The following is a 27,167-nucleotide window of genomic DNA, read 5'->3' as shown; positions in this document are numbered from 1 at the left end:
TATCTTTTCTCCTTTGTTTCTTTTATATTCTGCAAGGGGTTGAGTTTGGGAAATTTAGAAACATCAAAAAGCGAAATTCTCTTCTCTTTGTTTGCCTTTATTGATAACAGCTGATTCCACTTTACCGGTTCTTCTTTCAACGTGATTAGTAGATTAACGATGCAAATAAAACTAAAGATTGTGAAGTTATTTTTTGTGTGGTACTCACTGTCAGTTGTAAATAATTGAACTAATTTATACAAATGTGATTATGGCAGTGGTTCTCAACCTAATTCCTTTCACGAGCCCCCATTTTATCATATCCTTTTGCCATCGACAACTTAATAATATCTGGTTTGTAATAAGCTTGTGTGGAATTTTTAATATACGTACTGCCACGATATGCATCTTTTTCTATAATAGTAGAATCCATTTCTTGGGTACAGTAACTTGTCTAAAAAAAGCGAATGGATTAAAACCAAATTCGGTCAGTTCATTCATATTACAAATATTGAATCCGATCCGTCATACTGGTTTTAAAATGGAGGCCGTTTGAAAATTTTAAAACTTCATAATTTCCTTAATTTTCAGTCATATGATAAAAAAAAATAGAGTGATTTCTAATTTTGGTTAAAAAATCTTGGAGAGTTGTTAAAAAAAAGTTATTGAGTACCGTAAACTGGGGTTACTTAGAATATTTCTTTTTTATTATTTTATATTATCCCTTGTTCTTTATTGCAATTATTTTTCTCTTCCTGTGATGTTTCTAGAGCAGCGTTTCCCAATCTTTTTTCAACTTGCGGCACACTTCAGGGTAACTTGAATTCTCGCGACGCACATTATATTATTATTATTATTATTATTATTATTATTATTATTATTATTATTATTATTATTATTATTTTCTGATTACTGACATCCTTCTCACAGAGAAGAAAGCTCGATCAATGGTTTTTCCCCGTAGTAAATCATTATGCTTATTTTTCATTTTAATTTAAAAAATAGAAAACAATTGCAATCAGATATAGGGCTCAAGTTGTTAAAAATACACTTTGTTTTTCGAAAACTGTATCCAACCTTTCATTAAGAAGGAGGATCACTAAATAACGAACGAACAAACATATCTATTTTTCTTTTAAAACACAAATGTAGGTAATTCGTATACATGTTTACTTTGACGAAAGGATTGAATAATATTTTAAAATTTCAAGTTACGAAATAGTCTGCAACAAGAAAGAAGCAATAATAGTCATAACAATGATAAAAATACTTTTTTCAAAATTAGAAATGTACAGAAAAATGTTCTACAGAAAATTAAAAATGTTCTACAGAAAAGCAATACAGTGTGAAACTTTAAATTTTAGATTCATATTAGTAATGTGAAATACAAATATACCTTTTTCTCTGTCTTGCAATTTGATTGCTATAGAATTTATAATTTTGTTTCGATTTCGATGGGGCCGTATGTCTTTTTTATAGTAGTAAGGGCTGTGTGCCACGTTATGCATATTCACTAGTCAATTATCTTCATCCATTATGCGATCAGTATTGGAACCGAAAAATCATAGAGTTTTGCAACTTCCGGTTTCACCAGATACATAGAAGTCGAGATTATACTCATCCCTCTGACTCTCAATGTGTGACTGTAAAAGCGCTTTGCGACTGCCTCGCTTTACGGAAATAAGTATTGAAACCGGAAGTACTAGTAAATTTACGCCACTTGAAGTTTTTGGCAGAGTGTAGTGTTTGGTGATAACATGTTCTCTTGAGACGCTAAAACGATTATTAGAAACCGCTTGTCATTGTTGCCGTTCTTATTTTACGGCTATCAGGGTAATAGTTGATTTCTAGCACTTCTTCTGTGAAAGAGGGTTAACAGAGGAAATGTAACCAGGCCCGTATCCAGAGGGGGTCTAGGGGGGGCGAGCCCCTCCAAAATTTTGGCTGGCCCCCTAAAATTTTCACGATAGACTGGCAAATGGATTATAATATGGTAATGAACTATAATATGGTTGGATCGGGCCCCCCTAACTTCAGCCGCCTTATGAAAATCGTTTCTCGATATATCTTACCGTTTTTTGCTCTATGGAAAATCAATAATGAAACCGGAAATATTACTAAACTTCAACTACTGTTGATTTCCGTGGAGTGTTGCTGCTGGAGATGCGGTGTGACGCTCTTTTCACACATGAATCGATTGAAAAAAATCGCTAATTGCTATCTATTACCGTTTCTATTATATGGGGAGCGATGTTAAAACCGGAAATCGTTAATTTAAACCACTTCCGGACTGAATAGTTGGGTTAACTGTGTAGATATAAATGATTCTTGAAACGTTGAATGGATTACAAAAAATCATTTCTCGATATTTCTTATCGATTTTGTTCTGAGACCTGTCAACTGATAGACAGATGGATGGAAGATAACATAACCGTTCTGTAAGACTTTCGACACTTATGCATAATTTGGAAGTCTAATAATATCAGATGAACTATACAGGCCCGTATCCAGGGGGGTCTAGGGGGGCCGGGCCCCCCTAAATTTTTCTTGGCCCTCTCTAAAAGTTTCACGGCAGGCTTGCAAATGAACTATAATATGGGATGAACTAATATTTTTGGATCGGGCCCCCCCTAACTTCCACCGGGCCCACTCTATATTTTCGGGCTGGCTACGGGCCTGGAACTATATTTTTATATTTAATAGCTTTTAAAGACAATTTAGTGTCTGTATTTACGATGTAAAGTTCCATGTGCGGCAATAAAGTTCCAGAAGTGATTTTGCAAAGAGAAAAATATTATCTATACCAAGATAATATCCCTTCAGGTTTTTACGTACTGTTTGCCTATTCGGCTGAGACCTCTAGTTGGCAGAATGCCAAGGAGAGTCTATCTTAATAAAAGGACAAAAGTGTAATAAAAAGAAAAGGAAGGAACACGTTGGTTATTCGCATAAGCGGTAAAGGCATTTTTTGAACAGTGTTACCAACCCGGCACAGTAAATCTATACCTGATAAGATATTGCCATTTATAAATAATAATATGAGAATGAAATCAATGTAATCTTCCATCACTGAATGCACGATAATCGGTGATTATTATCCGTAGGGCATGACTAGGAATTTACGACGCACGTACACACACACACACACACACACACACACAAACGCTCACGCAAGTATAAACACGAAACAGATAAGAGAAGAAACTAGAAAAATGCAGTAAACTGCACAAGCACAAACGTATGTCTACTGTAGAGAAAGACAATAACTTAAGTCCTCCCGTGAGTCGTTGGCGCAATCAACCGAATATCGAAGCCGCTACAAACACAACGATAGGCTACATTTAAAATGCGCGCGCCCTGTTCACTGCGTGACATCATCGCCTGACTAAAATGTACTGCTGACATGGAAACAATTTACGTAGCTTGCCAACTATGTTTAAACTTCCAACCTTCTTTCTTTCGCCACCAGAGTCGCTCCAACAGGACAAAACGAACACTTGTCCGTACATACACATACATATTTTTTGTAGTGGAATCTTCTACTTCTGTCATGCGCAGAAGTGTCGAAAGACCTAATATCCGAGGGTAAACAGTATCCACCTTATCTCTCGATACACTCAGTACAGTGACTGGAAACTGTTGTAGAAGTAATCTTCTTAGATACCCTCCACTTCCCCCTCCACAGTCACTTTGTTGCCCTCCACATCCTCAAACATATTGCCCCCTTGAAGTTTCAATTTCTGGGAATCGAAGTAGACACTGGAGCCAAATCTAGTGAACAGGCTGGTCATAGTGACCTATTTCTGGCCAAAAAAAAAAAATCGCCTGACAATGTACAACCACCGTAAAGCAGACTTTATTGTCAGAGCTGATTAATTATAGCCTGATGTGGATCATTGTCAGGCTTGATTGGACTATTGCTTCGTGATTTCTCGATAGAAGCTGCTATCGATGGTGTTTTTGCCTCCTGAAACAAATTCTTGGAATGTGATGCTTAACATAAAACAAGGTAATAATGAACAAGACTTTTGACTTCTGCATATTATTTTTTCTTAGACTGGACTTTCCTGGTCTCTCTTTGTTTTACAGAGATTCCGTATCCTCATAAAAGCGATTTTGCCACTCAACTGTACTTAATCTGGACAATGATTTATAACCGTTGCCATTCTGCAGTAAGCCACCACGGGTTTTTCTGGATGATTTTTTTTTTCAACTTTAGTGCAGGAAACTTGATTATAGTCCTCTGCTACGTGCTTAAAATACGTCAAAATTGTTGAGTGGAACGTACCTCTGTTAAATCTGACTGCTTGACTGTTGGACAGATCATATTGAAACTTGCTTGAGTCGTACAGCAGAATCTAGCGCTTGCAGCGCTGTTGTCATTCACGTAAATGGCCGCTTCCTCCGATTGCAAACAATTCAAACCGGGAATTTTATTGCCACACTATGTTAATTGCGCATCTAGATTCACAAATACCCTGCAACAGTTTTTAGTTTATTTTCTACCATCATGTATAGATACTATATTATTTTTCATTCTTATTTTAAGTTACTCAGCAGGGTTGAGAAAAATTTTGGAAACAGTAAGGAAGATCTTGAAGAAATTTCTTTCTTTGAAAAAGTAAGTACGGTAACCTTATGTGAGGAACAACTTCCAATATGACAACTCTTTAAAAAACTTAACCGACTTCACACACTTATTTAAAATGTTAGAAAGGACAGAGACAGTATAATGTTACATGCAAGTATTCCGAAACTTTGAAGTACAATCCTGTGCTGTTATGCAACAACAATTACGAGATAGAATATGCGGTTGCATATAAGCATGTTATTTTGTCATAAATAACCTAGTATCCGCAGAGGTATTTCATAGTCTATCTCCAAAGATTACCATCACATCTTAAAAGAAATTTATATGGGATCCCCATGGAGGTATACTCTTTCCAGAAACGATCAAAATCTGTGCGCTTATATCCAAGTTTTCGTACACACAGCCACAACAAACACACACACACACACACACACACACACACATATATATATATATATATATATATATATATATATATATATATATATATATATATATATATATATATATATATATATACATACAGATGGTGATCAGAAAAATCGAAACACCTGAACGAAATTGCAACTTACCAGATTAATATGGTGTCGGGCCACAGGGCATCGGCCAGTTCTGTGAGAGAGGATGGAGGTGGAAATCGTCGCCGGAGTCGTGTTTCCAAAACGGACCACATATGTTCAATTATGTGAGATCTGGGGATTGGGCGGGCCCGTGCAACATGACCCCGTAAGTTCATGTCATGTAATTCGCGGCGGACTGTGATTGTCGAAACAGGGTGGGGGAGGTACTGATTGAGTTCCTCCGTCACTTGCTCCGCAGTGGTACGACGGTTCTGCGTGACAATGCGCTTTAATACCCGGCGTGACCTGTCACTCATGATTTTCTTCCGCCCACTGTTCCGCTTTCCCGATGTGGTTTTCCCGTGTGTTGTGTAGGCCGTCATCACCTTCGACACTGTTCCACGCGACACACCTAACACAGTAGCCACTGCCGTCACACTCACTCCAGATAACCGCGCACCAACAATTTGCCCTCTTTGAAAATCTGAGAGGTCTCCCATTTTACACTACCTCCGTCTGCTGCAGCCACTACACACTGGTGTTTCACTGCGCCTGACGTAGTATGGAGACCGACCTAACACACCACCACCAGCGGTCCGGCGCTGCGGGCGCCCCGACACCACTGCCAACCCATACATCTGACGTGTTGCCAACTACCGGTGTTTCCATTTTTCTGATCACCATCTGTATATCGTATGTGTGTGTGAGAGAGAGTTGGACTTTGGACTGAGAATAATCTTCTTCTTCTAAAGTTTGTTAAAATTACAATTAACAGCGATTACTTCTATAAATACAAGTCAACAGTTAGAGTAAAGATACGAGGGATGATCGAAAAAATGTTACAAGTCACAAAACTTTTGTTATTTCACTATAACTTAACGAAGCCTGTCTTGGTGAATGTTTGAAAACTGTGAATTTTGATCATGTACACCAAGAAGCGGACATAAAAAATGATGACTCGTCTGAAAAATTGATCAAGTGTAAAAGTGAGGTGAGTGGTGCAGTTACTGTGGGCCAAAAACACTACAACTGCTGACACAGATTGTACAGGTGTACGGGGAAGAAAATAAAATAAAACGGACCAATTCTTTATGACAACCCTGGACACAACGGCAGATCCAGTACTTCAACCACTAGCGTTACGCTTGGAACGACTAGAGCATCCTTTCTACAGTTCTGACCTATCCTTAGAGACTTTCACCTTTATGCAGTTCTAAAATAATCTATCTATTAAAATGTTACAATAACAACAAAAGTGCCTGTGCTCCAACCTATAATTCTGGATTTCAAACCTTTGATTTACGATTTATTTGATTTCACATTTAACAAAAACAAATATTTTAAACTATGTGTACTTTAAATAAATTATTTAAGTAGACCTTTTCATATAAAGTTTATTTTTTTTAATTATTGTTCAAATTCTTTCTATTTTAATAAGGCTTTTCCAAAATCAATGCAAATGAATTGTGCCGCCATCTTTGGAGTTCTTTTAAACTATACGTTTGTGGGCGTTTATATGCTTGTGGCAAATCCTTTCAGCAATGAGATCTCGGAAATGACAGGCTCTAGAAAGATGACGTTTTCACTGATCGACTGGAAATTTTGTGTAGATTGTCCAGTTCTAATTGGATATTTAAGAAAACATGGCCATTATTACTTTATTACATTTTTACGAGTACACTGGAAGTGTTGAAATTTAAAAAAGGGGGAAAACTAAAACATCATATCCTACACATTATACATTCCAACACCACATAATTGTATACAGGAGTTGCATAATACTCAGGCATTTGTTTCATGGCTAAATGATAATGAAAAACGAAGGATAACCATTTCTCAACTCTAACAGTAAGTTGAATCTTTATTGTTTGGAGTTTTTAGCCCAATTAAACACCATATATTACTGACATTATAATTAATTGTGTGTGTAATGTATTTGCTTATTACTTACTGTATGCAAGAAGAAAGAAAACACTGGTCATACATGAATTAAAAACTCCAACCGGAAGTAGGCTCAAATCTTGCAAACGGTACGAGATATTGAAAAAGTAATCGACAAAATCTCCCCTTTATGGTATCTCTTGCCAACTTTTATCAAGACGTCTTTCACTTGTGTCTGTAAAGGGATATGTACAGATGTGAGGAATAGCAAGGAGATTCATGCTCATATGTGAATGATGTGCTGTGTAGAGAGCGCAGGTTCAACTAGTCTATATATTAAAATGCTAGGTTTATTTGTTTGTCTGCAATCCTTTCGACAATGAAATCTCGAAAATCACAAGTGCTACAAACGTGTCGTTTTCACTGGTCGATTCCAAATTTTGTGTAGATTGTCCAGTTCTTATACAAATTTTTAAAAACCGTGTCGTTACTGTTCTGTTGAACATTTTAGGGGCCGTTTTGAGCCTATAAGATTAACATTGTTGCAGGTCGTAACTACGGTGTTAGGCAACCAGTAGACAAGTTACGTATGGCGGGTTGACGGACATTGCAGGCGCTTTGCTTCAATCTAAATGACAAAACCTATTGCATGCTGACAAATTCAAAGGCCTCAAGAGACGCAATGAGGCGTACTCGGACGGATATGGATTTATTAGAAAAAAATATTTGCACTTAATATCGTGTTACTTCTACAAATTTGCTACAAACTCACTCCAACATCTATACATAACAATTCCTTTGTGAGTCTCGTATCTTTTACTTGTGTGAGTAAGGAGACATGCACAGTGGGAAGGAGATTCATGGTCATAACAGAACGAGGCGCTGAGTAGACAGCGCAGATTCATCTAGTAATAATGAAAAAGAATAGATGGCCACCATTAACTGGCATGTGATCATGTCAAAACCGCTGCCTCACGGTGGCTACAAGAGCTTGACGCGGATTTATATGCAAATGGTCGAGAAAACTTGATCTGCCGTTGTGATAAGCGGTTGAACCAAAACTGTGATTACATCGAGAACTATTGTTCAGTGCCCTCTACCATCAGGTATGTTGATCTTCCAACTGTGTCTCACACATAAGTCACAATAGGCTTTGTAACATTTTTTGATCATTCCTCGTATTATATTACATATAACACAACCAGTGGCGTATTTACGATTTTGTTTCGGGTGGGGCTTTGCCTGAAAATGTGAAAATTCTGCAAGATATTTCATATACTTTACTATAGTAAGTAAGATTTCGGGGGGGTTAAGCCCGGAAGCCCCCCTAAATACGCCACTGAACACAACGTTGTAAATAATAAATAAATAATCACCTGTGAATGATATGTTTTGATTGCAGATAATCCAATGCTAATGCTAGTTCACACACATACAACTTAACACAGTCTTCTGAAAACATTACTTCGTGTTGAATATGGAATCGGAGATCTCCTCCTAACAGCAGATCCGAAACCATAAATAAGTCTTCTTCATCTGAAACAATAAAATAAATAATTAAATCAACATTGCGAATAGATTTCTTAGCATGTATTCTCAGATAAATTGATTTCGTTTCAACAATTCGAACAATCATGTGTAGGAAGAATGGTCTATGGCATTAAATAAGATAATAATTGGCTGCTACCAGAGATCGTTAATTCTAAAACTAGAAAATATTGGTTCTATGGTGCAGATTTAGAATATGGACGGCACGTTTCTAAGAAAATCTTCATAGTTAAAATATATTTACTCGGTAAGGAAGAATATTTAACAAACGTATGTAAGCAGCCAATCTGTAATTCATATATTAATTGTGTATTTTATGTTTACAAATGTAGAGTTACTACTCTGAAACCATTTTATATGTTATACGACGCTTAAGATAAATAAGTGCATATGAAAAATGACTGTATTAGTTTTTGTTCCAGCGGATTGTTTCTGCAAAATGTGCAAAGGTGGTGTTTTATGTTTACTAGGGCAACGTTACTAACATAAACTATTACAAGTGCTATACTAACCTCTACCACTTTGAAACCCACACAAATTTCCTTGAAAATACAATATAAAACACTAGTCTAATCTAACCTAACCTATTCTACCTATCTAACTTAACCTAACCTAATTACTAACCTCAAATAATCTACCTTACTAATCTAACCTAATCTACACTATAACAATCTACTAACTTAATTATTGCTTGTAGTGACCACTTAGCACAAGTTGGTGTCTGTTTCTGGCATAACATTCTTTTAAGGCCTTTTAGCTTCAAGGTATATTATCAATCTGAACGCAATTACTCGGGTACACCCCAAGAAAATAAGAACTCAGAATGCACTAAGGTGTAAGTAAGAGCAAGAATAAGATAAAAATAAAAGTGGCGTTCATATTTTTAATCTGCACGTATATCAATATCATACAAACAGATATAGTAGCAACTATTACTCAAACAATTCAAAAAATGGCAAATTTGAATATCTGTGCTTCACTAAATAAACCTGCTATCTCTTACTATCTGCATTCGTGTGTTTATTTTCCTTCTTTATTATTTTTTTTACCTAAATATATAAATAAATAGTCTTATAATGACGCGCAATTCTTCGTTCGATAAACTATTATCTATCCATCATTGACCATCACCATTCGAACATCTATCAAAACCGAAAGCAAGACAAGCCAAATGTAAAATACATTCAGAGAATAGTAACTTTCCCAATACTTCTATGCATCAAGTTAGACTACATAGAGAAAACACATTAGCGTGTGTGGAATTCTGCCTCCTAAATAATTTAAATATTTCAGGTGCCTGAGCTTTGATTACCATTCTTCAGTTACTTTCACTTTTTTCTTATTTGTCAATCGAATATTGTTTGAAGTGTATGCATGAATAATGTTACAATGCGCATTGCTGTTGATTTTCAGAAAGCCAGCAAACCATGGATAGATTTAAAAAAAAAATCCCTCTTGTGAGATATACATAAGACAATTTTGCGTTTGTAGCCTACAGAATATATGTTCGAAGCACCTGTTTATATACCGTTAGTGGTTTTGGAGAAGAAGAGAAGAACCATATGTAACGAGGAAAAAACATTTCTCCATTGGGTATGACACGTTCAAACATGCTGGATGAGGTTATTTTTACATACCTTTATCTATTTGTCGTGAACATCCCATTCATAAGCTCTGTAAGCCAAAGGGAGACGACTAATAAGCAAAATGTCTGATTTCCTCGTGTTTGCAACTTCAGACATTCTCAACATGTGGGAGTTTGCACAATAAACATAGCAAAAACCCTCCATTCATTAAAACTTTTCAGGCGTGCATCTTTCGTCGTTAGCATCAGAGCTGGTTTGGAGTATATGGGAGGAAAAGAGAAATCTCCATATGAAAACCATATGCAAATCTCTCTCTTACTACCCTTTTACCTACAGAAATGTTGTATCATCCAAATTTAAAGAAAATTTAATGATATGCCAAATAAAATAATAGGAATTATTGGAATTTAGGTAAAACTCGGTAGAGCCAAAATAATAAAAATGTTTATATAATTTCTATAATGCCGTTCCTGTACGTGTGAGTTCCTTATTTAAAGTCCTGTAGCCCCTGTTGGACTTTCTTTGATATGTGGACTTACGCATGAGTTATCTGCCACCTTAGTTTATCAAAGAATAAGTGTGTGATTATCTTACTATTTTCGGACATCTGACATTTGAAGAACATGGAATCCAGCAAGCCTGCAAGAAACAAACAAATTATTCTTGTACCATACCGACCGAAATTCTGTTAGAGAAGGTGATAACTCCATGTTGTTTAATAAACACTTTTTGTATTAACACTTTAACACAACACTTAATCGCTTAAACCAAAGCACTCAATTCATATCGATATACTATATGCACACAATTGAACCGAAAGAATTAGTTTATGATTTTTTTAAATAATCACTAATTACAGTTGGTATTTTATATAGGTATGTCCACTTCACAGTTTATCTTCTTTTATTCTCTGGTAGGTATGTCCGTTACTTCACAGCGTTTAATCCCGATTTCTATGTCTCTTCTTTCTCGGTAGTAATCTTCTTCATAGAATGGTTTCAGTACCATTCAGGCGTATATTAAGTCCTTGGTGCCTGATTATAACTTTAATGCAACTACATTAACTTTTTGAGGCTTTGCTTTAATTGCACGTTTTTCAATAGATTATTATTTTTTAGTTGCTTGTTGCTGCATACGAAGGTTCCTTCATTTTTTGACAGTTATTGTCAATTTGGATCTCAAAATCCATATGGTTTGAATTAAAATTGTCATGAATGTTGAAGCAATTCATACAACTTATTTTGAACACTAATGATGCAACTTACCATACTTAATTAAACTCAACTTGAATATAGATATATTCACCTATCTTCGATTGCAACTAACTATGGTGAACTTATAGTGTTCATGATAAAAAAAAAAAAAAAAACAACTATTGTCACACGAGGCGCAACTGCACAGACTCAATCTAACCACCAACTGCCTTGTTCTTCTCCAGATTTCCGGTTTTGTTAAAGGGATCTGAAGCACAAGAGTCGTGTCTCGCATCAAGGCTACTGGCTTTTCAATACAGATAACCTTTCCTATTGTATATCTACCTGCTAACGGAACTTTGGGAGGAAGTATGCCTATTTTTATTTACATTGACTTTATACTCAAATAGTTACCTTATTATAGATTGTCACCTCGTTTCGAATTAAGCACTAAAATCTGCATACTTTGGTCTTTCATTAGATAAAAATTTTGTTAGAGTCCCATTCTGATATAACCTTCAAATTTTACATTTAAAATAGGCCTCTTAATATGTTTTTCACCACCTGACATTTTGTTTTCTTATACTTGTCTAGTCACTGGTAAACTCTAGCGGAAAAAATTCAAAACGTCGCTGAAAAAACCATAACAATTCGGAGTTTTCTGCTTCTGGGTTACAATGTCATCCTCTATTAATTTTATTTGAATTAATTTCTCAGGGTAAGGATAACCAGTCTGTCTGCCTCCAGCAGACAGCCAAAACTCCACTCACTCCAATATCAGATAGTACTTTTTTTTCTCGCGCGCCTGAAAGTAAGTTTTATGGTACAATATACGGAAGGACAGAAAAGGTAAACAAACAATAAGGGTACGCGTAGCTTTTCAAGACAATTGACTCTTAAACACAATGGGGCTTATGCAGAGTCGTTTTGAAGCGCAATTAGTGCCATACTAAAGAGTTTGACTAGCATAAGTCTCCTGCAGTAGTCTGTAGTTTAGTACGACGCTAATCATACGTCGAAACGACTCTGCATAAGACGGAATAATTCTTATGTAGTTTAACCGTTTAACTTAAAACCACGAATCATTACGTTTGTTTGTTTGTTTGCTTTTTTGCCCTAAAATTATGATCACGAATATATTCGTGCAGAGAAAAAATATCTATATATATAAAAGAGAACGTACAAATCCTTTGTCCGCTCATCACGCTAATACGGCTGAACCAATTTCTTTTATTTTTGGGGGGTTATTAGGATTTGGACCCTAGATGGTTTTTATCATATCACTTTAATTTTCAATTACCAGTGTCTTGAGATAATTGACCATTCAGGTGTCCATTACGTACAAATCCTTTATTAGTTCATCATAGGTATAAAAATAAACGTATGTATATGCAACCCGCATGACCGTGTCACTCGGCGGGTTAACATAAATGACAGGCGTTATAATGGTTTTTATCATATCACTTGAAAGCGAAAAAGTAAAAATTATCTAAGTAACAAAGTTTATTGCGTTCGGGGGTGACCGCAGCGAAGCGGGGCGGGTTAACATAAATGCCAGGCGATATAATGTTAACATTTACTGCAATCTTCTATGGTTTTTATCATATCACTTGAAAGCGAAAAAGTAAAAATTATCTAAGTAACAAAGTTTATTGCGTTCCGGGGTGACCGCAGCGAAGCGGGGTGAACGCTGCTAGTCTCAATATAAATTTAAATGGCGATTTCTTAAGTTCGCCATACACAGCTGAGTATATGGGTGTCCGCTTGATGTGGGTAAGATCAAGGCCGACGATTTCTCTGTAAATTTGGGGGAAGGGCACTCAGACGCAGAAGGTGTATATATGAGGATGATAAGACAAATTGCATTCAAATTATGCCAAACATTCATAAATACACTAGGGGCACCCACATGAGCTTTGGGGTGCCCGGGCCCCCCAGGATTGGTGCCCTTGGGTAAGATTCATTTAACTATTTTCGGCTAATATTTTGCATTGGACGCCAATGCTTATTGACGAAATGACGGAACTGAAATAGCATATCTGCATTGTACCGAGAAATCATTTGTCTGTTATTTCTCTTTGAAATAATGGTAATTTTTTTGCAAAAAGAATACAAAAATTCGTATTAGATTGAATGGAATATCTACTTATACTGTACTGATTTTCCCCACTGTTTAGTTTTCTCAAGATACGAGTATAATTTGGTAATGTTTATTCTGGAACGCACATATTCGGGATTTTAATATTTCTTGCGGGAAAATTTAAATCTCAATTTTGATCCGCTTGTAGTTCAAATAAATTGAACAAACTGAATAAAACGTTTTAAAGAATTTGTTGTCGCTTCATATACACAAAAACTGTTCAAAAAAGTAAGACTAATAAATAAGATACATCTGCTTTTATTACGAACGAATATACTCGTGGTTTTAAAATCGGTGATTTTCAAGTGCCTAATTCGGGGCTAAATTTTAGACAGTTTTAGTTATGTTTGCTTCCACGTACCTCTACCTTGGACGTATAAAAAAATAACCAATAAAAAAGTTATAAAATTTGGAACGACTTTTGCGAAGAAAATTATAAGTTAAGCGGTTAATCAGGATTATTATTTGATACTACACTCTGCTGCATCTGGTAAACCTGGAACGAATTTACAGCCTGTTTTGATAGATTCACCACGCCAGCTAGAATTCTTGTGAAATCCGTGGATAATGCTTAATTTTTGCACGTCTTTGACCTTCGCTTTTGATATCTATGTGTTAAATTTGGACAATGGACAAACATCCGTCTTTCTGTCTCCTATTCGGTAGTGTTTACAACTCAGGTTATTTTATAGTTTTTTCAGCACTATATAGTATACTTATTTGTTTATTTATTAATTAATTTATTTATTTATTTATTTATTTATTGAACAAATTCCCAGATACAGCATAACTTTGCCATTTTACACAGGGGCATGCTAACAAAAGAAAGAAAAAAACAAGACAACAATAACAACAACATAGAAAAAAGAGTGTAAAAGTAAAACTATTCCGTCAAAGCTCGTTTAATTGCTCTTTCAAACACTGGGTAGCTCGAAAAAATGTCCACATCAGTTGTTACTTGATTATAACAGTTTGGTATTCTATAAAAAAGAGACCTCTGTATAACAGCCAACCTAGGACGGGCAAGATGGAATAGGTGGGTATTCCGGGTGATGCGGGAAGGGACACGTAAGGATAGTTCCTGAAGTAATATTTCCGATCTTAAGCTTCCATTAACTATTTTATGTAGATATTTCAGGTCAGAGATAATTCTGCGTACTTCAGGAGTCTGAATATTAAGATGTCGCAAGAGCTCCTTCTTAGATAATATTCGAAGTGCAGGAACACGAAAACGGACTATAGCGATGAAGAAATTGAGAACAGAATCAAGTCTGGAGAGATGTGTAGGTGCTGCCATGGCCCATATGGGAGAGCAATATTCGATCTGGGTCGCTATTAAAGTCTTATAAAAAGTTGCTAATGAAGAAACAGTGCGTAGTTCGGTGAATCGATAAAGAAGTCCCAACATGCGCATTGAATTCTTTAGTATTGAGGAGATGTGGTCAGAGAAGGTGAGTTTTGAATCAAAGATGACACCAAGGTTGTTATGACTAGCAGAATGTGTGATAGGGGAATCGTTGATATGGTATGTGGAGGGAACAGGAGACTTTTTCAAAGTAATAGTAATACTGTCACATTTCTTACTGTTGAGTTTCAAGTGCCACATTTCACACCAGCCTGTAAGGTAATTTATGTCTTCCTGTAGAGCAATTGTGTCATGGAGACATGATATTTCTCTGTATAACTTACAATCGTCAGCAAAAAGCAGAAGGCCACTAGGTTGAGCTGATAAGTGCGTGTAGAGATCATCCATATACAGGACAAACAGCAGAGGCCCAAGTACACTCCCCTGAGGCACCCCTGAGATTAAGGGTTTGGGGGTTAGAAGTCGCCCCTGAAAGAACAACTCTCTGTTTACGGTCCTTCAAGTAGCTTGTGATTAGAGAGAGAAATTTGCCATGTACATTAAATTTATTGGAGAGTTTATGAAGAAGATGAATGTGACTGACAGAATCAAAGGCCTTCGAGAGATCAAAGTAGATCGAGTAGATAACATCTAAAGTAACGTTATGGTTGCTTAAAAAAATAAAACAGTAAATTTTAGTTTCAATTCACAATATAGTTGGCAAAGCTGACCAAGCATAGGTGACTGACCTATCGAACGTCGTTGATTTCTACAGGCCTGATTAAAAAAAATCTCTAACTCACTAGAATCTATCTTTCTATATACGAAATCCAATATCTGTCGTTACATTCTCGATATAAAACTTGAATATTATCAATACTTTTGAAATAAAATAAATGCGATTCTAAGCAAATCAATAATATAAAATAATAAATGAAAATTTTAAAAAAATCCATTTTGACAGGCAAATTAATGAAAAAGTATAAATATAATATAAAATTATTATTACAGATAATAAAGACTGCATGTCACATGGTGAAATGAGAATATAAAGGGAAATGAAAGGATCACGGAAAAGCTGTCATGCTTCCTTTTATGTTTATTAGTTCAATACAAAATTTAGTAGATAAAAAAGTTAGGTATCGCTGTCAGTTGTATGGACACTTCTCAATAGTGTGGTGTCTCTCTATAGCTGCTTCTCGAATCCTTCATTGAAGTCATCAAAGTTGTTTGGCAACTGTTAATTGACTAATGTATTGACCTATCAAAGGCATTTCCTCTTTTCACAAATTGGAAACAGAGAAATAAACTCATGTTGCAAACTGCATGTCTACCGGTATGTTTATTTCCATGGCTGAAAAGTTAAAAGACATGAGGTACCGTATTTTATTTTCAGATAATTGACACAAAGAATAACAAATAATGAAATTTCAAAGATTGGGCTTTTACTTTTTTTTTTACCGAGAAAGGACAGAATAGGAATAGCGACTTGACTAAAGAATTCAGAAAAACTCATAAAATGTTTCTGTGGAGTGTTGTGCTTTATGTGGCAGAAACATGGACATTATACAAAGCGATGCAAAAAGAATACAGGGTTTCGAAGATGTAAGTGTGGAGAAGTATAGAGAGAATTAGTTGGGTGAACGGAAAACAAATAAGAAGGTGTTAGAAATACTGTGGGATGGACATTCTAGACATTATTATGGCAGGAAAAAGAGGGAGAGGCAAAATAAGCTACACTTGATGTACAGTATTAAAACAGGAAAATCGCACGTAAAAACCATGAAGTTAGCTGAAGACCGTGGTACACTCATGTCCAAAATGATTGTCGCATATCTATAACTGTCTTCTTGTAAGAATATAAGTTGATAATGATTTTGCAGGGTACTTTTAATACTGATACTATGTGTATAATCGGGAAATGTATATTTGTGGTAAAGGACCTCGCACTTTTCTTATGGAAAGTGGCTTTCGGCTAATGTTGTTGAAACTTCGCTGGTTGATAGTTCTTAACATGTGGATCAAAAGTCTCAATGGGCACAAAGACCGAAATCCACTCCTTCCCCCCCAAAACCGCCTCCAAGTAGCTGGGGGGGATTGAACTGATTTCAGCATGTAACACAATTTGTTGTTTCAATCAACTCAACAAGGACCCCAAACCACCACATGTTAGACTATCAAACTACTCCACTTGACACCGCTCTTTGCCCCCCACATATCCCCCCCGCGAATTACCTTACGGATGTTCCATATTACTGTAGTTTATAGTTGCGCGTATGTGTTGAAATACCTACAGTTTTGGTCTCACCGACGACATAATGGGTTTCACGTATCGCTGATTATGAATCTGAGGTGAGAGTTCTAGAATTCAAGATGGAGGATCAATATGGCGGATCAAAAACACGAAACTCCTGAATGTAGCCACAAATAGCTGTTTACTAGGGTATTTTTGGGTCGTTGGTTACGAATCTGAGGTCAAAATTCTTGAATTCAAGATTGCAGATCCAATATGGTGGATAAAAACGTCGAAGCCACAAATCGTAGTAGACTAGGGTGTTTTCAGATCGCTGTTTAAGTACGCAACATTCCTTGATACTTCAGCCACCATGTAGAATTATTCTGCACCCTTGCCCTTTACCAAAACCCACCACAGATATCTTAATGCTGAACGGTGTTAAAATAATTCATCAATTATCTGTTCATTATTTTCATCATTTCGGTTTGCAGCATCTAATGTGGTACTTAGCAATGAGTCATCGGGATATCTAATATTCTGTAAATGTCGTACATGGCCTAAATACCACAAGACACTTGCAACGTGCGCACATGTACCTAATACGAGATACTGATGAGCAATTCCAGCTTGACGGAAACGTAACTGAACCGGGATTCCTGCGCATACGTCTAAGGTTCCGCAATGCAACTAAGCATCAATTTTCATAGCATATGTAGCCAATGATGAAGATGACCAGGATTATAATCAAAATGTTATTCAAGGTTACTACTGTACATGTCAAAGCGGTGCTCGTACATTAGGTACATGTCTGCACGTTGCAAGTGTCTTGTGGTATTTAGGCCATGTACGACATTTACAGAATATTAGATATCCCGATGACTCATTGCTAAGTACCACATTAGATGCTGCAAACCGAAATGATGAAAATAATGAACAGGTAATTGATGAATTATTTTAACACCGTTCAGCATTAAGATATCTGTGGTGGGTTTTGGTAAAGGGCAAGGGTGCAGAATAATTCTACGTGGTGGCTGAAGTATCAAGGAATGTTGCGTACTTAAACAACGATCTGAAAACACCCTAGTCTACTACGATTTGTGGCTTCGACGTTTTTATCCACCATATTGGATCTGCAATCTTGAATTCAAGAATTTTGACCTCAGATTCGTAACCAACGACCCAAAAATACCCTAGTAAACAGCTATTTGTGGCTACATTCAGGAGTTTCGTGTTTTTGATCCGCCATACTGATCCTCCATCTTGAATTCTAGAACTCTCACCTCAGATTCGTAATCAGCGATACGTGAAACCCATTATATCGTCGGTGAGACCAAAACTGTAGGTATTTCAACACATACGCGCAACTATAAACTACAGTAATATGGAACATCCGTAAGGTAATTCGCGGGGGGGATATGTGGGGGGCAAAGAGCGGTGTCAAGTGGAGTAGTTTGATAGTCTAACATGTGGTTGTTTGGGGTCCTTGTTGAGTTGATTAAAACAACAAATTGTGTTACATGCTGAAATCAGTTCAATCCCCCCCCAGCTACTTGGAGGCGGTTTTGGGGGGGAAGGAGTGGATTTCGGTCTTTGTGCCCATTGAGACTTTTGATCCACATGTTAAGAACTATCAACCAGCGAAGTTTCAACAACATTAGCCGAAAGCCACTTTCCATAAGAAAAGTGCGAGGTCCTTTCATAGGAAAAGAATTATAAATACGAAAGTTAGAATGAGTAAAACAAAATGTTGCTAAATGGACAAGAAAGTTTTATTTTCGTTTTATTGTTCTTATTTACTGCTCTTTTGGCCACATACATGCCTTTGCCGATTATACACATACTAACATTATAAGAAATACTGGGCGAATTTTTTTGTCAAATTATATTCCTACAACAACATATTTATAGACACTCGACAATAATTTTGGACATGAGTGTACATAGAAGCTTCTCATTTGCGACAAGTGATCTGCTAATAATGACAAAATACCTATGATGATGATAATGATGACTTACACCGAGACTTTATGAGAGGGAAATCTGTTCATGCTTCGAGTTTTACAATTCTTTTATAAACATTGCTGACCTACCATACTTTCCTGTATAGGAGGATTGTTAATGGAACTAAATCATTTTGAAAGAGATGGGGCTAGATTTGGGTTTCAATGGTTATGAAAGGATGGTGAAATGAGACTGTGGGAGGAAACAGAAGAATCCAAAGATAAAACAAACAGACAGTATGTTGTTTACCACAAGTTTGCCTGGCCTGGGATCGAGCTAGGGACCCTTCAAACTGGAAGTGAGAGCTCTATTACTAAATCAAACTTGCTATCTCTTAGAATCTGCATTCGTGTGTTCATTTTCCTTTTTTATTATTTTTTTTTTACCTAAATACATAAATAAGTATTAATGTATCTCCCATTTTATCATGCATATTTCCCATTTTTGCGAAACATGGATGCTCTAGTCTCGAAGGAATGGTTTCCATTATCTTGCTAGATACATCGCTCATTGAGGAAGAAAGTAATACTCGTTAAGACACATTAATGAGTACCACCTAGAAATGTACAGTGTTTCCTTCCAATTATGTCAAGCATCTGACAGTTGATCAAAGCTCCTATGTCACCTAGTGATTTTCATGGGCGCTGATCCTGGGGGGCTGTCAAAGTTAGGGCTGTTCCGATAATCGAGTAATCGATAACAATTCGATAAAATTTCAAAACCGTTTCATCGATAAAGAATTTTAATTTTATCGAATTATCGAACTTTCGAGACTCCCGAAATGTTTGAGACTCTCGAAATGTTTGAGACTCTCGAAATGTTTGAGACTCTCGAAATGTTTGAGACTCCCGAAATGATTGAGAATTTTGAAATGATTGAGACTCTCGAAATGATCGAGACTCCCGAAATGATCGAGACTCTCGAAATGTTCGAGACCCCCGAAATGTAATAAACATTAGACAACTTCGAGACACTCGAACTGTTCGAGAGTCTCAAATTGTTTGAAAGCAGCAAATACAGAAATATATCAATATGATCGCATTTGTCGAGTCGCTTGAATATTTTGAAAAGTTCGGGATTATCGGAGTGTTCGGAAGAAACAATGTATTCGAGGTTATCATAGTTGTATATAATATGTATTACATAATGCAGGATGTTCATTTTAAAACTTCTCTCCTTAGCAATGAAGTGAATGAAAAGTTTTTTCCCCATAGATCTGTACAAGGTTTAAGCAGCCTGTCAGAAGAGAGAAAAAGGAAGAGAAAACATGCATCACCCGAATAGAATTGGAATCCAAGACACCATTAGTCTACTAATAGTCACTTTGCCGATTGCGCCAATAACGGGGCAGGCAGAAAAATAATTTTACATATGATTAAGACAAATACAACTATGCAATAACTTATCAGATGAAAAAAGTTGTTTGACTAGTTTGGCTGCAAGAAGGAATCATTGGAGAGGTGAAGGAGACGAACTGTCCATCACTACTTTCGATAATACCCGAAACTTCGATAACGCTCGAAATGTCGATAATACCCGAAACTTCGATAATACTCAAAATGTCGATAATACCCGAAACTTTGATAATGCCCGAAACTTCGATAATACTCGAACTTTCGATAATATTCGAAACTGCGATAATACTCGAAATGTCGATAATACCCGAAACTTCGATAATACTCGAACTTTTGATAATATCCGAAACTGCGATAATACTCGAAATGTCTATAATACCCGAAACTTCGATAATACTCAAAATGTCGATAATACCCGAAACTTTGATAATGCCCGAAACTTCGATAATACTCGAACTTTCGATAATATTCGAAACTGCGATAATACTCGAAATGTCGATAATACCCGAAACTTCGATAATACTCGAACTTTTGATAATACCCGAAACTTCGATAATACTCGAACTTTTGATAATATCCGAAACTGCGATAATACTCGAAATGTCTATAATACCCGAAACTTCGATAATACTCGAAATGTCGATAATACCCGAAACTTCGATAATACTCGAAATTTCGATAATACCCGAAACTTCGATAATTTCAAATACTCGAACGGTTTCGAGTAACCGATGACAACTCGATAAATTTTCACTCCCGAAGTTCGATAGGTCCTCAGCCTTATCGAACACCCCTAGTCAAAGTACGCTCCACCAAAGTTTGACTGGAACACATAAACCTGAAGCTTCCTACCTCACGTTATACAGAAATCGGCGCCGCTGGTGGTCCTTACATTCGGTAAGGGAAATGGGTGACAAAAATAAATGGATTCAAGCTGATTTTTCAATTATGTAAATGGCAGCAAGATATGTTCAGTAAAGAAATGTAAAAATAAAATGATTCCACAAATAAGTGAAAATATCTTAATGTGCATGAATCATGAACTAAGGTGTTCTGAAAACTAGCATGTTCATTCACATGAAGTGCATGAAACACATTAAATAAGATTCCTAACTCAACTTCAGCCTAAAGATGAAAATTTCATAAACTAAAATGAAGTCCAAAACTAACAATTCACTAGAAAAAACAGGATAGGCAGCTATTAATATCATCATTTATACTCCAAAAGCCAAGTATCGTTTATCTGTGGCTCAGTGCTTCTCTTGTTCTGCTCCTGCAGTGAAGTAATATCACCAACCAATTAGTGTCTCGTTTCCGATATGACTCAACGTTACTACTCCATTAACCCTTTCGGGGTTCATTATATAGTACAATACATGTGTATTGTTTTAAAATGGTCATATACAATCTATTACTGTTGGATTATCTTCACTGTTCAGTCGTACATGCATGGCGAAACAGATCACATATGTTTTAGGAAGTTCGTCAAGTAGGTGGGGGTACACACACACACACACACACGCATATATATATATATATATATATATATATATATATATATATATATATATATATATATATATATATATATATATATATATATATATATATATACGTGTGTGTGTGTTTGTTTATCGCCGGTTCAGAGGGGCCTAAACTTTTGAAAATGCGATTTTTTTCAAAGAAAAAAATCCCATTTTCCTCCAATTCCCCTTTTCAGGTGTATGATACGAATATTTGAATGGTACCGTTTTAAAGATTGCTTTATTCTGAACAGATTTATACCTTTGTATTCCTTGAAAAATTTGATTATGTAGAGAATCAGTACGTGTTTGGTGAATTTAGTGTATAATTGACCTGCAATATTTATACCTCCCCATTCGTTGAAGAATTCCCCGCCAAGTGAACTTTGTGGTGGACAAACACCGTGTGCGTGGGTTTTCTCGGGGTTCTCCAGTTTCCTCCCACTTTCTTCATTCCACCATTTCATTCACCACTCATCATCACCGTCTCTTTTAGCCTAACTGGCATAATCGTGGGACGTAAAACTAAAGATTTCATTTCATTTTTCTTTCGTTGAACAATTGGATTACTTGGAGAATCGAGGCCTATAGTGGTGTTGAATTTCTCTACGCTTCTAGAAGAAATGTTTATCTATACCACTACAGAATCTAGTAATTTAGCTAGCTACAGTCAAGAGAGAAAGTTAGTACGGAAGATCTCTATCTTTTTTGTGTTCGTCCATTACAAAACATACAGCTTACTTGGAACCGAGCGAGAGATTATGCGTAAATAATAAATGAAAAGTATATAGTAGTATATCTTTATAAAAACGAGGATTAATAAACAGGGGAAAGGAATCGTTAGCCCTTTCAGTAACAGTACTGAGAAGAATTAAACCAAGCTATTTTTTTTAAAAAAAAATATCATTCCGTAGTTAGTATATGATCTGATATTAAATTCATTACGGATTAAAATTTTGTATATTTTTGAAAAGAAGAAAAGAATACAGTATTTGTTTGATGTTCCGTCATGTGCATTCATTAATAATGGAGGAATCACAACGACGAGACAGGTAGCTTGAAATCAGATCTGGAAAACATCAAATGGCTCTCAGCGGAACATGAATAACCAGCATCTGTGATCTGTGAAATGTGAATGCGAATATTTTATGTGATTAACTTCGAAAAAAAAAAAAAAAAGTATTCCACATTGGTGCATTATATTTAAAACCGCACTTTGTACACACAGAATATTTATCATACGTGACATCCATCCCCAGTGAAATATGAGAGAAAAGAAATGATACTGACAGGTTTCCAGAGGAAATCTGGATCAATTGTTACCGTTTAAGAACTATATATATTTGTTCTTGGCAGCTCAGTGATATTTATATTGTAAAAACAACAAAATACCATCAGTTTTAACCTACTCGTAACGGATTGGGACAAAAATCGGCGGATCAAAATGTAAATGTAAACCCTTTTTGCTAAATGTAATGGATCTGCTGACTGACAAAGTAGCGATCCTCAAAACTGATTGAAAGCTTAACTGCCCCGGAAGAACAAAATATCTAGCAATCGCAGAAAACCAAATTCTACAAATGACTCCATAGTAACACTATATTATCCAAGGATGTTATAAAACAGAGGATGTTATATTGTTTATAGCTGCATTTGCGACCGCTCCATTTGCCACAAACAAGTGAGCATCCCTAAACCTGTGTTCTCTTTTTTCCGCCATTAATGTTCGCTCGAAACATTAGGTTCTCTGTATGAGAATATGTAATGTTTATGGCGTTTATTTTTATTTAAATCTTTGATTTACTGTTAAAAATGGTTACATGTGCAGCATACGGGCTCGTGTTATTTACCTTCAATGTAGCTCGCGCTCCTACTCCTGTTGAGACTCGCGCTTACTTGGGCTCTGACACACATCCTCCAATAAGGATCGGACTCACTAGTCTCCTTCGAGCTGTCTCTCACTAATTTCGTTGGGGCACACGTTTACTTGGAATTGGGCTCACTACACTCAGCGAGGTTCAGGCTCATTAATCTCAATTGAATAGGGTTCACTACCATCAATGGGCTCGTGCTCAATATCGTCAATAGGGCTTGCATTCATTTGTGTTCGTGATAATTACCTTTAGTGGGGCCTATTCTCGTAAGGTTCGCGCTTACTTGTTCTCGGCTTACATCCTTCAATCAGGCTCGCTTTCACTAAGCTCCTTGGAGCTCGTGCTCTCTAATCTCTTTTCGACAGGCGTTTAATTGAGCTCAGGCTCTCTAATCTCAATTGGACTCGTGCTCATTCGCACAGACTCAGTTCCGTCAAGTGGGTTTGAGCTCACTTCCATCAATGGGACTCGAGCTTAGTACACCAGTGGGACTTACATTCAAATGGCCTTGGGTTCATTGCCTTTAATGGGGCTCATTTAGATCATTTAGTCCCGCGCTTACTACCTCTCAGTAGGGCTCGCACTCAATAATCTGAATTGAATTCGCGCATGAGCTTACTGCCTTCAGTGAGATTTGCACTCAGTTGGACTCATGCTGAATTTCGTGCGGTCCTCCGGTCATTATCTTCAATGGAGTTCGAGATCACTGTATTTGGTGTTCATTAATTTAATTTGTTTTCATGCTTACTCAGACTAAGTCTCACTACCCTCAACGCGACTCACGCTCACTACCCTCAATGCGACTCACGCTCACTACCCTCAACGCGACTCACGCTCACTACCCTCAACGGGACTCACGCTCACTACCCTCAACGCGACTCATGCTCACTACCCTTAACGGAATTCGCGCTCATTATCCTCAGTTAGATTTGCTTTCATTTGGACTCGCGCGCAATAATTTCGTTCGGGCTTGGAATCATTATCTTTAACGGAGCTCGGACTCGTTACTTTCTTTGAAACTCACGCGTACTTGGGCTCAGGCTCACTAACCTCGGTTGCAGTTTCTAACTTTAACTTACGGGGCATTGATAATAAATTGAGCCAACAACGATGGCGTGGCGAAGCTGTGACGTATGGCTTCATGAATTTGCAGTATGAGCATATGGGCACATCTTCTATTTTGTAACATCCTTGGTATAATCCGAAGGTACAATAAACCTTGGAACGGATATTTGGGAGCAAAATGTGAATGACGATGGGATCTAAAGAATAACGTAAGAAGATATTACACTTATAAGAATATGTCCTTAAATATAATAAATACTTTATTATTTGTAAATTTTAAGAGTGTAGTGGAGAAGAACATTGTAATGTTAGGAGTCTACGGAAAAAGGTAGGCTTAGATGGCGAACGATCAGTCCCGTTAGCGAGGGACGTTCAGAAGATTGATGAAGTGTCCCATAAGCTAAGGAGGCCTTAAAATGTTTACACAAAAGCCTATTTTATGATAGGAGCAACTGAGGAGCAAGGTGATGAGATAAAGTAGTGGAATAAAGATTATTACTACTACTACTACTACTACTACTATTATTATTATTATTATTATTATTATTATTATTATTATTATTATTATTATTATTATTATTATTTGAAAGCCCAGAGCATATATATTGGTTTGGGAAATACACGGTGTAAGTTAACGATTGCTTGATAAGACTAGTCAGAAAGTGCACTAGCCTTAGAGATGCATTTTAGATATGTTTTTGTCTATGAGGTTGTTTAATCAGGTTTCTATTCGTTTTATATGGAAGTTAGCTTGGGCGTCCGTAACAGAAACATTTATGAAGTTATTTACTAGAGTAATATGGAGATTTGGATGATCTAACCAAGACGGAAGTCTGGGAAGGACTTTTATTATTGTAGTAGTAAGGAGGTTTGAGCCTTGTAAATGTAAACAGCGTAATTTGTAATGATTTTATTTTTATGCAAGATTACTTATAATTTTTAACGTCCCTCGATAAGTTTAATGCTGTACTAAAGTTAAGGTAGACGGTGATTATGAGACGGACGACGATAATGGAATGAAGATAGTGGGAGGAAACACAAGAACTCCTAGAAAACCCACTCATACAGTATATATATGATGCAATTTTCGCGTATAGAAAAGCAATGCAATGTGAGGTCCATGCAAATGTGGTAATAAACGATACATAAAAAGATATCGTTTGTCCTTTTATTTCGAATGGCTAGTTTTATAAGGTGAAAGTTTAGTTCAAGCAATTTCGTTGGTAATCCTAAACTCCAGATCACGAGCGAAAAAATCAACGTAAACCTACAATAACTTGTAATAATGCAACTACAATTAGAAGGGAACAATCAGATATGATCCTTAGGTACTTGGTTACTCCACAGTAATGCGCGTGCCGATGCGACACTGTTGAAAGTTATGAACAACATATTCAGTCTAGTATTGAAATAAAATGATGATTTCTGCTACCTAAAGAAATACACGTTTGAACATCAGTTTCAGAACACTAAGATATGACAAATTTCAGATGAATTCAGACGTTAACGCACCTTCAACAGTTCTACTGTCTCGAAAACTTCATCTCACGTTGCGTAAATGTTTCGCTAACAAACACAATAATTTGGAAAAATAAAATGAAAACTATCAGGTTTACATCTCACAGTTATGCCGGCTAGGCTAAAGGAGATGGTGATAACGAGAAATGGATAGAATGGTGGAATGAATAAAATGGAGAACAGCCACGCACACAGCGGTTGTCCACCACAAAATTCACTTGGAGAGACCTGGGATCGTACCAAGGATCCCACGCATTAGAGGTGAACCCTCTACCACTGAGCCATCGCGTCCCAGTCAATAATTTGGAGTACTACACACTTTCATCTTACACACCAATTTCCAAAATTTGGATATCTCCTAATATTTACAGGCTTTGTAAACTTTTGTTCCTATACTCTTTCACGATAATGCATGAGGCTCTTCCTGTCAGACCAATGGCTAGCGCGCGCGCGCCTTGGTGCACGCGGTCTTGGGTAAGATTTCTGGTTAGAGAGCCTTCAAAAATTTGAACGTATAACAGTGGTTGAGTTTCCACTCAACATCTCATATGGCCTAGGTGCTGAAATCGTTGTTATAGTCCAACCGAAGCAACCAAGCAATAGAAGCAATTGGATCGGCTAAAAATCTATGATTAGAATTTACGATCCTAGCGTTCGCTCGTAATGGCTATCACAGGGTTCGCACGGCAGACATGCTTCCCGCGACGATTACTCTCAATTTCCAGCTTTTGTTTTCTCGAGAAAGAGAGAGAGAAAGAGAAGATGAAAGAAT

General features: G+C 36.6%; 1 protein-coding gene across 1 annotated transcript in view; it reads right to left on the bottom strand.

The window, feature by feature from the left end:
* The window catches only part of LOC145667027 (serine/threonine-protein kinase 32B), a 736,066-nt gene that overhangs the window by 187,422 nt on the left and 521,477 nt on the right, over nt 1–27,167 (bottom strand). The window contains exon 4 of the mRNA XM_081734719.1: nt 8,388–8,547. Coding sequence (XP_081590845.1) covers nt 8,388–8,547 — 160 coding nt within the window. The remainder of the gene's footprint in view (nt 1–8,387; nt 8,548–27,167) is intronic.

Source organism: Thermobia domestica, chromosome 12, assembly GCF_964235325.1.
Source record: "Thermobia domestica chromosome 12, izTheDome1.hap1.1, whole genome shotgun sequence".
Lineage (NCBI taxonomy): Eukaryota > Metazoa > Arthropoda > Insecta > Zygentoma > Lepismatidae > Thermobia > Thermobia domestica.
Note: the sequence above shows the minus strand (reverse complement) of the source record. Positions and strands in the feature narration are given on the sequence as shown.